General features: G+C 40.9%; 1 protein-coding gene and 1 long non-coding RNA gene across 3 annotated transcripts in view; one reads left to right on the top strand and one right to left on the bottom strand.

The window, feature by feature from the left end:
- CRYL1 (crystallin lambda 1) overlaps positions 1-12,057 on the top strand; it is a 49,499-nt gene extending 37,442 nt beyond the window's left edge. Inside the window, exons 7-8 of the mRNA XM_064717680.1 lie at positions 9,189-9,295; positions 10,796-12,057. Of these exons, the coding sequence (XP_064573750.1) occupies positions 9,189-9,295; positions 10,796-10,909 (221 nt within the window). The 3' untranslated portion in view covers positions 10,910-12,057. The remainder of the gene's footprint in view (positions 1-9,188; positions 9,296-10,795) is intronic.
- Positions 1-14,522, bottom strand: part of LOC135450056 (uncharacterized) — a 78,571-nt gene that overhangs the window by 37,344 nt on the left and 26,705 nt on the right. For both annotated transcript variants that reach the window (XR_010440935.1, XR_010440936.1), the window contains exon 3: positions 11,592-11,708. This is a non-coding gene — a long non-coding RNA (uncharacterized LOC135450056). The remainder of the gene's footprint in view (positions 1-11,591; positions 11,709-14,522) is intronic.

Genomic DNA, 14,522 nt, shown 5'->3' on the forward strand with positions numbered 1-14,522 from the left:
AGCAGAGACAGCAACAACAGTTTGAGGATTGAATTGCAACAGACAGGAAAGAAACTGCTTTGGGGAGGAAAAAAGCCTACCCAAACTGCATAATAATATAAATTTGATTGTTGATTTCATTGAATAAAATTAATGTTGATATCTGTTTCAGATTTTGAGTTTGTCCTCTTATGATTTCACATGCCAGCATCACAACAAATGCTGTTAAGTCTTTTACAAGAAAGATCAGTAGACTTCACTACCGTCAGTTTGCATGTTCACTGTTGTAGGATTATGTTAGCAGACACTATATCCCACCTGTACATGTACTGGGCAATCTGTGAATATAGTGAAGATGGTCCAGCCTCAGTGAGATTGTATCTCCTAATCGCTTGTTTCTTGAAAAATCTGGTTTCTTCATTTTGCTTCATCATCTGTAGAAGCAGAGGCTAGACTATAACATCCTGTGTTTTACAGGTTTGCAGCAAATGTTCTTAATATGTATTTCATAATTGGCTTAGATCAGATATTTTGTTAGTAGGTTATTTAGTGAGCTATAATTGGAACTTGATCTAAACTGCCAATATCAGCAGAAGAGTTGGATGGTGGGAGGTTGAAGGATCTTTATCTTATATCAACACCATTCCAGGATTATATTCTACCTGTCACTCACTGAGGTATTCATAGAGGTGTCTATAGGAGTTATGTGGAAATTGGGACTGATGTATGGTCCCTGTAAAGAAAGTGCAACTATCCAGTAAGCTAGAAATTAGTCTTCATGATCAATATTATGTTTCTCTTACAGAAAATGGGAATACTTGCTCATTTTAGAAGCACCTGCCAGGTGAATTGGTTTTGGATGAGAGGGGAAGAATGATTGTGCTGTGTGAAAAGCACAAAATATGAAAAGGAAAGAGTGGAGAATCATTAAGTCATAGTTGAAAGGGAGGAAATTTTACTTTTTTTGTCAGGCAAGACATAGCCAAGTGTGGTTCTAAGAATTATTCTAAACAGATATGCTGGCTGGTTCAAGAGCAGAGATTATTTCCATTGCTATGACCACTACTTCAGTGTTGCTGTACAGGGAGCAAACCAAGCTTTAACCCAGTTCAGGAGCTTTGTACTGCAAGCTGGTCAGCAGGTGTGAGAAGGTCTAAGGTAGTAACATCTAAGAAAAGGAAGACTACCTTCTTTTCTGTCCAGTCTATGTGTTATGTTTTAGGATAATAAAATATCTCAACCCAATTCAGGATACTTGTAAAAGGATGCTACTGAGATGGACTATCACAGTGGTGTATAATCATACAAAGCCCTTTAATGTTCATAAACCCACCATATATTTCATATGTGTTTACATGCATTCAGTTCCCTTCCCAATAGGCTGAAAAAAGCAGTTTATAGCCCTTCTAGAACTGCTATTTGCCTTTGTGGAGCTGCAGGGCTTTTTTGTATGAAAGCAGTATATGCAGTATACTTTTTTGTATATGCAGTAAGTCAAGGTGTGAATTTTTCAGAATACTGGCTGCTGTGCACCAGTTTCCTTCTATGGGCTCATAGGTGTAAAGTAGTTCCCTCTGCTTTCTGAAAGGAACACATGACTTTGCACAGGAATTCTTGGAGCTTTATTCCTCAAGTCCTTATAGATGGTTCCCAAAGAAAGTGTCTTGATGCATTAATGAGAGTGTGAAATGGTCACCAAGTGGTTCAGATTGAGGAATTCATCCCAAGTTTGAAACTGATCTAAGAAAATAAGCAGTTCATAATGACTCAGTTTTATTCCTTGATCCAGCAGGCCTGCAGAAATACTTGTGCATTGCTGTTGAGATGGTGACACTGGCATAACAAGAATAAAACCTTTTTTGGTGCTACCAGTTTTTCAGTGTAGTTCCAAGTATTTGTGTGATTAGAGCCATAAGTGAACTCATATGGCAATTAATGTAGTGTACAAAACGTCCTGTGAATTCACACCCTAGCTCACAGCATGCATCTGTGTTCAGACACACCCTTGATGAAGATAGGATTACATTTAGAAAGTTGCCCTTGGAGGTGTGATGTCTAGAAAATGTAATCCCTCTATCATTAAAAAAGTTTGGAACTTTTGTTTCTCTGAACATAATATAACCATGTCAGATTCCTTCACGATGTTTCTTTTTTTCTGTTAAAATAGACCTTTTTTTCTGTTATTATCCATCTTTCACTACAGGCTCTTCTTAGATTTTATGTGCTAAAGTCAACCCCACCCCAGTCTTTTCAAATTGTTGATGCTATTGCATCAGTGGCTTGACCATCATGCCTCCTCTCTTTGAGTCATTACAGTATCTTAATATGCTGCTCATCAGGTTGAAAGTCATCAAGTATGGTGGAGCACCCTCTCTTTGGCATGTTCCCTGTCCATGCCAGTGACACTTGCTCCTGACTCTCATTCCATGTCACAAGTGTCTCAGTGCTTGCTAGGCTGGTTTACCGAGTTTGCTTGCTTGTATCCTTCAGCCCTCATGCCTGTTGCCTTTCTTGTGAAGAGAAAGGGATGAGACAGCATATGAGAAGCTGATGCTTTAAAGTGCTTACAAACTATAATGCATGAATATACTACATTTTATACTGTTGTGTTTTCACTTCTCTTTTCCTACTGCTACAGTCATTCTCCTCCTTATGAACTTCACTTGTGGTTTCTCTCAGGGCAGTGAAGCACTTAATGCATGTTTCTAAGCTAAATATCTGTCCTGAGTTCCTTTTCCTTCATCAATACTGTGTTCATCTTGGTGATGCAAGAGGCAGTGCAGCAGTAACCATGTTTGCACCACACCAGTGCAAGTTCTCAGGTAAGGAGCTGCGAACTTTAAGTGTGGTTATTAGAACAAATTCTTGTGGGACAGTTCATTAGCTGTTTTGGAAACTGCCTGAAGTCTCACCGAAACCGCATAAGCAGCAGCTTATTCCATTATTGGAGCCTTGTGTGTCCTAGATACATATGGGCAGCTGAAGAGCCTTGAATCAATGCCTTTGTCTACACGTTCTTGTAACTAGACTGTAGAAGTTAGAAATGCTGAGAGAGTTTGGGATTTTCAAGGAAGATAGAGTATTCCCCTTTTCATCTCTATAATCTTGCATGTACTGCCCCCTAGAACTTTTTGTAACTCATTCTTCTTCTTTTACCCCTGCCATAGCTGTGACTAAGTGGTGGAAGGAAGATTCAGGAAACTCCTACCTTTCCTGGAAGTGTTTCTGTTTTGTATTCATAGTTCTCAGTTGCCTGCTGCAACATGTGCCTCCTCCCATGGCCTCTTTCCTCCAAAATTGGCTAGGTGAGTGTGTGCAAGACTGGGGAAGGTTTAGACAGGGAGCCAGCAAACTACACAGACAATAGGAAGCTATCATCCTTTTCCTCTGTCCCATCTTGTGTCATTCTTGTTCTCAAGTTGGAGATAGCGCAGCACAGCGTGGGCACAGCAGTGGCCCACACAGAGGTTGTTTTCATCAACTCCATTTACCATCTTGCTATTTTTCCACCTCCCAGGTGCTCTCGTTTCACACTGTTTGCCAATGCTGATTCTTCCAGCTTAAGCTGCTCCCTGGGTAGTATCAACAAGGATTAAAGAGATTCTATCATATTTGTTTGCTTTCTTGTCCCTATGATCGAGCCAAGGGCTCTTATCCACCTTTGCAATAGCCCTGACCCTTGAACCAAAGGACTCCAAGTCTAAAGGCCTGGAGTCAAATATTTGCTATGAGTTTGCAGTTGAAAAGCAAAGTGATTTTTTTCAGCAATATTCCCCTTTGTTCAAGTACCAGCTTCAAGAAGGCATTCAATCAGTTGATACTGATTTCTGGAATCAAATTAAAATTGCATTGCACAGTAGAAGAAGTGTCTTGAGTTATTAATTTGGACTACTCATTTTTTTTAATCCTTGAGTAAGACTGTGTGTGTATTTGAACTTTTGGTCTACTGACTTCACTTGAGACTTGAAAGATTTTGCAGTGCCCACACCCTGCTTGGCGTTCAGCGTATGTGCCTGCACGTTACTGTGTCAGCCACAATGTTGGTATCAGCTGTGCTAATGTTGCTGGTTTTCTCTAGACCTCTAAATTTTTTCTCACTTTTTCCTCTTTTGCTGACATTGCATAAGGCTTCTTTTCATTCTTACATTACATGCAGTGGGTGAATTGTGCTATCCAGCGTGCATTTGGCACGTCTCTGCTGCATTGATGAGCTACACCCACCCAGAAATTGTTCTGATTCATTCAAGCAGTAGGTGAACTGCCAGTAGGAGCTTGATTTCCAGGTCTAGCTGGCTGAGTGAGCTTTAAAGGCCATGTCCAGCTCAGGAGTTCATACTCAGCAGATAAATGGTTCAGCCACGTCCAAGCATTCAGCTTTCCCAAGATACTAATGCACTTGAGGATTGTGAAAAAGATTTCTGGTGCACACTCTTCTAGGCTACCTTCTCATTACTACCACAGTCAAAACTACTCAGATCTGTGGTATTATTGCACAAGCTTACCAGATGTTTGAAGGGTTCCTGTTGACTTTTGGAAAAGTACCAAATCTAAACTATTAGGCCTAAGTGTCATAGACCTGTGTGAGCTGGGTAAACACCAGAATAACTGATAACTGACACTGCTCAGTTTACCATTCTTTCTGTTGCCAGTTGCTCATGGGGATTTGCTTGGATTGCTATATTCGACTGAGTAGCCTTTGTTTATTTTGTCATTGTCCAGCTGGCAACAGCTGCTGGCTGAATAAACCTTCACTCTTCTGCCTCAGTCATTTCTACTTCTGCACGTGGGAACATTTTTGCTCAGACTCCTCACTGTTAGAAGACAAAGCTCACATGAGCAAGTTGCATGTGACTAACTATCTTTGTCTTGTGGCTGGTGCATGAGTCCTGTAAAGCATTGTCTTGGGTTCCCAGGATTGTTCATGTGGTTAGCATACCCCCAGTAGGTCAGTCTGGGTTGGCTTCAGGTGCTGAAGTCTGTGAACCCAGCTGTTAAAATGTAATAGGCAAACACTTATGCTAATGGCAGGGTATGGTCAGAAAACCCTGATAACCAGTGGTCCTTTCCAGAGTGCTTATGGAAGTGGATGGTGGTCTCTGCTTCTTCCCCCAGTGAAGAGACAGGATGATGTCACAGCCTGTTTCCACATCCCACAGTAATGCTTCCTGAACCTCACTTCCTGCCAGGGATGTTTTGAATCCCACAAGGCAATCTGGAGGTTTCTGGCTGTGTGTCAATCAAGAAAATTGATCAAAATACAAATTTTCTCTATAATTGGAAAACCAATATATCTGTATGACTAGCTGGCATTCCTTGTTGTGTTGGGGAAAGCTGGAACGTGCCAGATTATATTCTAGGAATACATATGCTCCATGGGTAGATAACACAAGGAAACAGACTAACTGAATGCTGATTGTCACACTCTTGGCTCCATGGGTAGATAACACAAGGAAACAGACTAACCGAATGCTGATTGTCACACTCTTGCCACCAAATACAGGTTCAAGCTATTTAACAAGGCTGCAGTTTTTCTAAGAGCCTCCTCCTTCCTTCAGATACTGGAGAATGTTTCTAGTCCGTTTTTAAAGGAGTGGGATACAAATCTCTCTACTGTGCTCTTATGCAATGGACATATTCTGCTGTTCTGTCCTTTCAGATGTTTAGCTGATGGTCATCATGACTTCAGAGTGCTGAAGGAAATTTTGTACTTCCTTGAGGCTTTGTCCTTTGAAAGTTCTTCTTTGGCCCAGAAACAAGAGTGTTCTCCATCCCCTCAGTGACCTCAGAGGCCTTTCAGAAACCCTGTACCTCAGCGATTTCAGGCATGTTGAGCAGTCTGTAGTGTATTATGGTACACAGTTGGCAGTAGTCCGAGGTTTCTATTCATTCATTCCAACCTCAGCCATTTTAGGGTTAGACAAGTGTGACTTGTAAGGTATTGATATCATACAGTTGTGCATTCCAGGGAACTGTTGAGGAAAGAGATCACTTAATGACTCTAGACCTGATTTGCATTCTTTTGTGTGATAGTCAGGCCTACTCACTTATATTTCCTGCATTTTGTGGTTTGATAAGACCATGAGCAGTTTTTGTTCATGCTTCTTAATCTGTACTATGTCCTGCGTCTTCATGAAAGGGTTGGTAACTGTAACTGCTTGCCTCTGTCTTTTGCATGTTTCTTCTCTTTGCTTTGATAATTAGCTAATAAAAATAGAATTAAGTGTGCAAATTCTTAAGTCTCTGTGGTTCTCAGAAGCCTTTAGTGGATGTCCAGAACTTCTCAGATCTGGGGTGATCATCAGGATAATCTATATAGGTGTGATAGGTTAGACTCAGTGATCTCAAAGTCTCTTTCAAGCTACTTGATTCTGTGTTTTTATCAGTGTCAGCTTGTTTACTGCCAGACAAGCAGTGCTCATTTACTGTTGTGATGCAGTTCCTGACGTCCTGATTGGGAAAGGCTTATCCTTATCCTTTCCTGATTATGTGGTAGTTAATAGCACTAAAAGTCTACTAGATATGTATGTCTGGCTAAGTGACTGATTTCTCTTTTTGGTGCATGTATGATTTCATACTCTCTAGTGCTTCAACAGTAATTGTTTAGAGATTCCTACTAGAGCTGATGGAACCTGGGTCTTTCTGTAATTCAGCCAAGGTCTACTTGGCTGCCATTTTACCCATCATTACCAGTTAGCTGGTTCCCAGGTTCTCTGACCATGTGTTTTAAGAGCTTCACAGATCCTGTGTGAAGGTCCTGAGGTCAGACCAAACTCTCAGGGTTTCATACAGTCTTGAAAAGCCCCAGAGGTGGAGACTGCACAACCTCTGTGGGCAACCTGTGCCAGTGCTTGAGTGTCCAGTCTGAACCCCTCATATCAAATTGCCCCTATTGCCCCTTGTCTTTCTGCTGTCCCACAAACGTAAAGAGCCTGGCTCTGTGTGCTCACTGACCTCCCCACAGGCTCTGCTGCAGCTCTGCAAGCTGCTGGTAAGTTCCCCCACAGTCATCTCTCCTGCAGGCTGAAAAAACACAGATCCCCCAGCCTCTCCTCACAGGACAAGTGCTCCAGTCCCCACCATTTTGGTGGCTTCTGCTGAAGTTGCTCTGTTTTGTCAGTGGTTTTTTTGTACTGGGGAGTCCCAAACTGAATGCAGTATTCTGGATGCAGTCTGATGAGCGCTGAGTAAAGGGTGTTAATTGCTTCCTTCAGTCTGCTGTTAATTAACTTCAATCTGTTAACACAGCCTAGGCTGCCGGCCCTCTTTGCTGCCGGGCACACTGTTGGTTCCTGTGCAGCTTGCTGCCTGCCACTACCAGGAGTTCTTGGAGTTCACAAGCCTGTGTTGTTGCAAGGAGCCCTTCCTTCTGAGATGCAGGATCTTGCATATGTCCTTGTTAAAGTTTTATATTGGCTCATTCCTCCAACCTTTCTAAGGGCAGTCTTTCCCTTTAATGTATCAGCTGGTCTATACCACTCTAGCTCCCACTCCTACCCAATTTTATGCTATTCACACCTTATGAGCATGTTTTTTTTAGCAGTATGGGTGTCAGGACAATTTCTTTCAATATTCCATTTTTGCTGGCCTGCAGGTGGAGTGCAATCCATTAACCACTACCTCTGAGCCTACATGGCCAACCTATTTTTTGTGCATCTAGTTGTCCAGACAGACAGACCCTAATGTCCTAACCTTGATACAAGAATATCATAAAAGACCATGTCAAATGCCTTTCTAAAGCTGAGGTAAATGATATCCACTACTTTCCTATTTTTCACAGTTATTTAACCACAGAAGGCAACGAGGTCAGACATTATTTACAGCATTGGAGACTACCTGCTGATTGTCACAATCACACTCTCATTCTTGTGTCCAGGAATTTCTTTCAAGAGGACTTGCTCCTTGATTTTCTTAGGGACAGAAGAGAGATTGATTGGCCTGTGATTTTTTTTCTACCTTTTTTGAAGATGGGTGCAATATTTGCCTTCAGTCATATGAAGATCTCGTTATGACATTGGTGCATTGACTGATTTATGTTTAAAGTACGGTAGAAAGCAGACTTGCAAGGGCATGCTAGTAACAATAAGGGCTATTCTAGCAGTAGAAGTCCACCTTGTTGCCCCTGACATCTTTGCAAGTTTCAGCTGGAGCTGATCTTTGGCTTTCCTGACACTATTCCTAGATGTCTAGGGGGTGTTTTTCAACTTCTTCTTTACAGTCTGTCCCTGCTTCCACCTGCTTTATGACACCTTTTTGCACAGGAGCTCATCCAAGCAAATGTCTTGATACATGTACGTGTCTTCCTGAATATCAGGATGGACTGTTCCTGCTATTGGAGGATGCTGTGCTTTACTGGCCTGTCCACAGGCTCTCACTCAGCCAGCTGCCCTTCCCATGGAGTAGTTCCACAGATCTGAGCTGCCCCATTACAGACATAGCACACCCCCTCCTTATCTTTCCTGCAGTGTGTATCTCTCCAGTTGTGTGAGCCATCCCCACACACCTCAGTTGCCCCTGATATAAGGTTTTTTTCACTAGATGGGCCAGGGTTTTGGCAAAGATGCCTTTTCTCCACTTTGTCAGGTGAACCCTGTCTTCCCCTAGAAGTCCTCAACCATCAGAGAGGGTTAAAAAAACCAAATCCCTGTCTCTAACCCCAGTTAGAGGTTGAAAGATACAGATCTGCGAGATCCATCTGTTCCTCCTTTAGCCTTTTTCCTTCACTGGAGCCTACCTGTGTCTCCATGCCTTTGATGCTTTCCCCCTGAGCCATGTTGTCCTTGATGCACTCCAGGTTAATAAATGGAAGTAATGACAGGAATGCTTCAAGATATGACATACACTGACTGGGAAGAGAGGTGAGAGCACTCTCCTCATGCTCCCTGGTCAGAGAAGCTTTCTGCTCACAAGTAACAAAGCACAGATGTATTCATGGTCGTGCACCACACCCTCACACAGCATTTTCTGCTGGTGTGTGACATTCATTGGTTTTGCAATGCAGCAGTGTCCTGAACAATTTTTTCGTGAACCTTAATGGAAATGGGTTGGATAGAATCCATTTTTCCTTCATGACAATTAGGTGTCTTAATCATAAGAGCAGACCATTTTTTGGATCTCTGATTTTTGGGTCTCTGCCTGCTTAAGCACAGGCAGCCTTATTGACTTTAACTGGGAATTTCTGTTGAAATGTAACTTTTCACTCTTATTTTCAGGTGTTTCAAGTTATTGTGAAAGATATGCTGAAGGAATGAAACTTGTTCTGAACACCTTTGGGCCAGTTCCAGAATTTTCAGGTGAAACTGTGCAGAAAGTCAATCAGGTAAATAAATCCTCCACACTATTCCTTATCACTTCTTTCCTCTTATCGTATTATTCTTAGCCTCCTTTCCTACATGGATATTCATCCTGTGTCTTCCTCCTACTCCATCTTCCTGCATAAACCTGTAGCTTTTTCTCTTCTGGGTGTTCTTTTTATACTACACAAACCAGAGTTCCAGTTTGTCATATGTGCAAATACATGTTTAAGGGAAGCATGTGAGCAGTCTGGTAAGATTACTTGCATGTTTAAAGATAAAATGTGTTTAAGTGCTGTTCTGGATTGGGATCTAGTTTATGTATTAACATTTCTAAGCCCACAATTTGTTTATAGTCACTACATAGTTATTTTGAATGACCATAGGAATCAACTGAAGTATTGTCATTTCCTAACTCTGCCTTTTCAAAAGGTGCCTTTTTAAATGATTCACTAAAGAATATGTGTAGGGGTTGAATAATTTCTGATCAGCTGTCAGAGATTAATTCCAAATATGGAGGCAGCCTGGAATACATAAATCATGTTGTGTTCCTATTTATGTTAATGCATTTTGAGGAAAAACATTCTTTTATGCTTAAAAATATAGACTGCTTATAATAACAATCAATAATAATTTTGGCATCATTCACAATCAGAAGCTCATAATTGGTATGAAACAGTTTGGCTTTCTTTATAAAAGACTGGATTCCACTTCAAAATCTGTTTCAGTGTCTTTATTATCTTCAGTCTTTGGTGCCAAAGATGAGCTTGCAGGGGATCCTCTGTTAGAGTAAATCATTAAGCATTTCTTACCTTACTCCTCTGTCCCTCCCTGATTTTTTTGTGGAGTGACTGCAGCTTGCCAGTCATTGGTAGCAGGTCCATGTTTTACCCAGTTTCTCAACACTTGCCTTTTAAGCCTAAGACCTCAGGTCCTGTTTTGGCAAAGACGACCTTGTGGTCTCTGTCTGCACTCTCAAAACAACTTTTTTTTCCTTGTCTCTTCTAAGACAACTTTGACTGTGCACTCAGAAATGCTTTTTTCCCTGTCTTCCTCTGTCATTTTTATAATAACTGGTATTCTTAAGACAAATGTTTTTATAAACATGATATCCCTCATTGCATTTATGTGGAACCACACCCAAGAATCTGGTTCAGAACACATTTTCAGCAACATAAATGGCCAGGTTGTCTCCTTTCTACTTAATAAAAGATTGTTATCAAAGAGACAAGACAGTGACTGTGTGGAGCAAAATGAGGGAAGAGGCTGATGCTTTCTTGTTTCTGTAGTCCTGTACATTGCCACATTCAGGATGATCTTATCCAGGTGAGAGCATTTTTATTCCCATACAGGTTGGTTCCATTCCAGTCACTCATGGAAAGAGTGACCTATTTCTTGTGATAGCCTAAATGATAATTTCTGTGGATGGTGACTTGGTCTGACACAGGGAAAGCAGGAAAAAAATGCTGGTGAAAAACTTTTCACTCAGAATGTGAAATTTAGTTATCTTAAATTTTCTCTTCCAGGCACTGTCTGAAAAAATTCCAGTTGCTCCAAAAGCCCTGGATGCCAGGAGAAAATGGAGAGATGAATGTCTCACTGGTCTTGCCAAACTGAAAACACAAATGAAATCTGACTGAGATGCACCTTGTCTAACAGGAGAGACCAAATGAAGAGCAGATCTTCATAAAAACCTGAAATTTTTAGTCATGCAGAAGAGGAGGCTGAATGGGCAACCAATGATATATGCACATGGAAACCAATGAAACATTTGGTCCAAATTTGCCAAATTCATGAATGACTAGAAACAATTATTAAAAAGTTCAGTTAAAATGTGTCAAATTGCTATATAAATGCATTAGATGTGTAAGCATTAAGTAGCTTTAGCAACATTAATATTGTGCAATGCAGGAACACAATCACGTTTTAAATAATGCATTTTTCACCTTGCTTAGGAATTCAGCACTTGAGCAATATTTGCTAGCGCAGGGATCTGAAACAGGCAAACATCAGCTGTTCGTCACTGGATAAAATAAGCCCTCCCCCACCAGTCCCTATGACAGTGAGGTTAATTTGTAAAGCAGTGACTGCAGATAGGAGAAGGTTGTATTGACAAAGTGGATTCACTGGATGGTGAGCTGAGACCTCAGCAGCAGTTAAGGGTCACTTCAGTTCATGTCTGTTCTGTTTCACAATGTAGGGGAAAGAACTGCTCCTCCTGTCCCTCCCGTTGGCACTTCTGTCCCTGTATGGTGATCTAAATCTGAGTAAATACAGCAGAATTCCCCCTTCATCCCCTCCCCCTGGTTCTGCAAGACTTACCAGAGACCTACTTGGTCTTCAAGACCACGCACTTGAGAGCCCATGGCTTTGCTCACTGATGTTTGATGCTGGCTGTTGGCGCTGCTGCATAAGTACGTGCCCGATTTTATGACTTGTCTGTGAGAAAGAGATCTGGATTTAGTAGCTGGTTTGGGAGACAGTGTGGTGTAGTGGGCTTTCTCCATGACCTTCTAAATGATCAGAAAGCAGTTTACCTCTCTGCTGCCACATCTGTTTTATACACTGGTCGAAGCAAGATCTGCTTCTTTAAGATTCAGCTGTAGCTGAAGGAACCCAGATATCTGAGTTGGAACTAGATGATCTTTAAGGTCCCTTCCAACCCAAGACATTTGATGATTCTATGATCTGCTCTTCTGGTCCCCTACAGAGGGAAAGATCCAGTGGCATAGATGTAGCATTTATGCTTTACTGCTGCCCTTCCCTCAGGAGATAAAATATCTCCACACAGAAAAAGATAGGATACACCCAGAAGTAGGATCAACCTGAGGTTCTGCAGTGGCATGTTTTGGTCCACTGCAAAGTGTTATTATGAACATCTGTACTCTATAACATAGTTGGACTTTGATCTTAGCTGGAACCTTGGGGCATTACTGTTAATGCAGATAGTAGGAATAACTTGAAACGTTGCATTGCACCCACCCTGCTTGAGTTATGCAGTTCTGAATTTGTGCTAGTTTGTCATCTAACTTCACAGTACAGATGCAGAAGTTTTAAGCTGTCATTCTGCTAATTCTCATGTGTTTTTATAGAGGATACAGTACACAAACAAGCTGGTTTTTTAAAGCTGTAACTTTACTAGTTATTGTTTTGAGCTTAGCAGAAATATCTGCATGAACATACTAAACCCACTTATTTGTGTTTATGACACAGTAAAAGAGACATAAGATAATTTGTATTGCTTGACACAAGAAGTGGGTCAAGAACACATCTCTGGATGTAAAACATAGGATGGGAGGCATAGTGCAGAGGTTGTCTTGTGCTTCTTTATAATCAGTGGAGTGAACAGAAAATTTGTAAGCTCAAATTATTACTTTATCCCAACAGAGACTTAAAATGTTCATGTTTCTTCTCTTGTTTTTTATTGCCACAGTGACTGGCTCAACCTGCATTTAGATATCTGAGAAGTCAGTCCTCACTCCTGAGGCCTTACTAGGCAATAGTAAATTAATTATGAGGTTGATTTCCTCATTTTGTGTATGGTTTTGCATTTCAAACAAAGCTGAAGAAGGTTCTGATTACTTTCAAGATTTGACCTGTTTTTCTTGTGGGCATATGACATTGTCATAACTAATTAGCTTGCAGTGCTTCTGTTTACTCTGAGATTTTTTTTAAAACTTGATCATGCCATGAAATATTTGCTGCTGCCTTTATTATTTGCTTATTAATAAAATATTTTAATTAGGAAGGTATTAACTTGTGTGCTCCAGTGTGATTGATGCTTGAGAGACAGAGCAGTTCTGTAGAGTGAGCAGCTGCTCCACAGGGTTACAGCAGATCTCGCCTCGGAGCATCAGCTCCCACACAGGCTTACAGCTGTAAGCTGGGCAAGGGGAAGGTGCTTGACAAAAAGTGTATTTTAACTGCTATTTGCATAGGAGTTCCAGCCTCCAGGAGATATTTTTGCCCCATGAGGATTAGTCAGGCAGAGGCACAGAGTGTCCACAGAGGTGGTACAGTCCTCCAGCCTGGAGGTTTTCAAGTCCTGACTGGATGAAGCCCTGAACAGCCTGGTCTGACCTCAAAGCTGACTTGCAGTGAGCAGGAGTTTACAGTAGAGACCTCCTAAGCTTCCTCCTGGATTGCATTTCCTATTTCAAGTTTTATTTGATTCTGGATAATTTTGCATCAGAAATGTTGCTCCAGTCAAATATTTATTTTGTTTGATTGTCGACAGAATGAGCAGTACTTAAATGATCAAGTAACTATTTTATGGTAAACTATGAGATATTTTGGAATAATTTACCTTGTGGTTTCTTTTTTACACAATTACATTTTGTAATTGTGTAAATTACACTGTTTTAAATTCCTGGTTTTTTTATTCGCCTATAGAATTTTCGAAGGCAGTCCTTGTTACACTGTGTTTTTCTCCATTTCACCAATTTGATATTTATTGTTTTCCATATTGCATGTATTTTACTGTAAGTTACTGCTGCATATTGGAAGCAGCGTCCAATATATTATACCAAAGCCTTTGATTTAATTAAAAAGAAACCATCTATTATGTGTGAGATAGGAAGAAAAGACAGATGCACAGAAATACTCAATTGCTTCTCTAAGGGAAGTCTCCAATACCTCTGTTTCCTAAATCTCTGAGTGTAGTGGAGAAGCTTGCAGCTTGCAAAGCAGCTATATTAATTTACTTTCCCTATTCTGAAGTAGTTTCCCTATTCATCTGTTAAGTCATTATAAGTTTGAAAGTTAAAATGGGAGCATTTTTCTGATTGCACTATTATCTAATTGGAATGGTATTAAACTGTATTATCCTATCCATACCATCTTTTAGGCAAAGAGTGAACTGTGCTTCATTAGGGAAGCAGAAGTGCTTGTATAAAAACAGAAAAAAATCCTTTTGAGACAAAGTGATGTCATTGTCAGTCTCAATTTCTTGAAAGATGAGATCTGCTGCCAGTGTCTGTACAGTTCCATGTCAGGATTGCATTGCCATAGTATGGAGTTACAAAAGGGGTTTTGAGAATCTGTAACTGTGGTGCCGTTGCAGGGATGGAGATACGGAGGACAGGAGCTCTCCTTGAGAAGAAGAGCCCAGCAGATGTGAACCTTACAATTACATGAAGTATCAGGAGGAAAACCACATGGTCTTCTGCTTTCAGCAGCCTACTAGGCCCAAAGGAAGTCTTCAACAAATTAATTTCGATCTACTTAGAGCAAACAAGTGTAAATGAATGTTTG

The sequence above is a fragment of the Zonotrichia leucophrys genome, chromosome 1, assembly GCF_028769735.1.
Source record: "Zonotrichia leucophrys gambelii isolate GWCS_2022_RI chromosome 1, RI_Zleu_2.0, whole genome shotgun sequence".
Classification (NCBI taxonomy): domain Eukaryota; kingdom Metazoa; phylum Chordata; class Aves; order Passeriformes; family Passerellidae; genus Zonotrichia; species Zonotrichia leucophrys.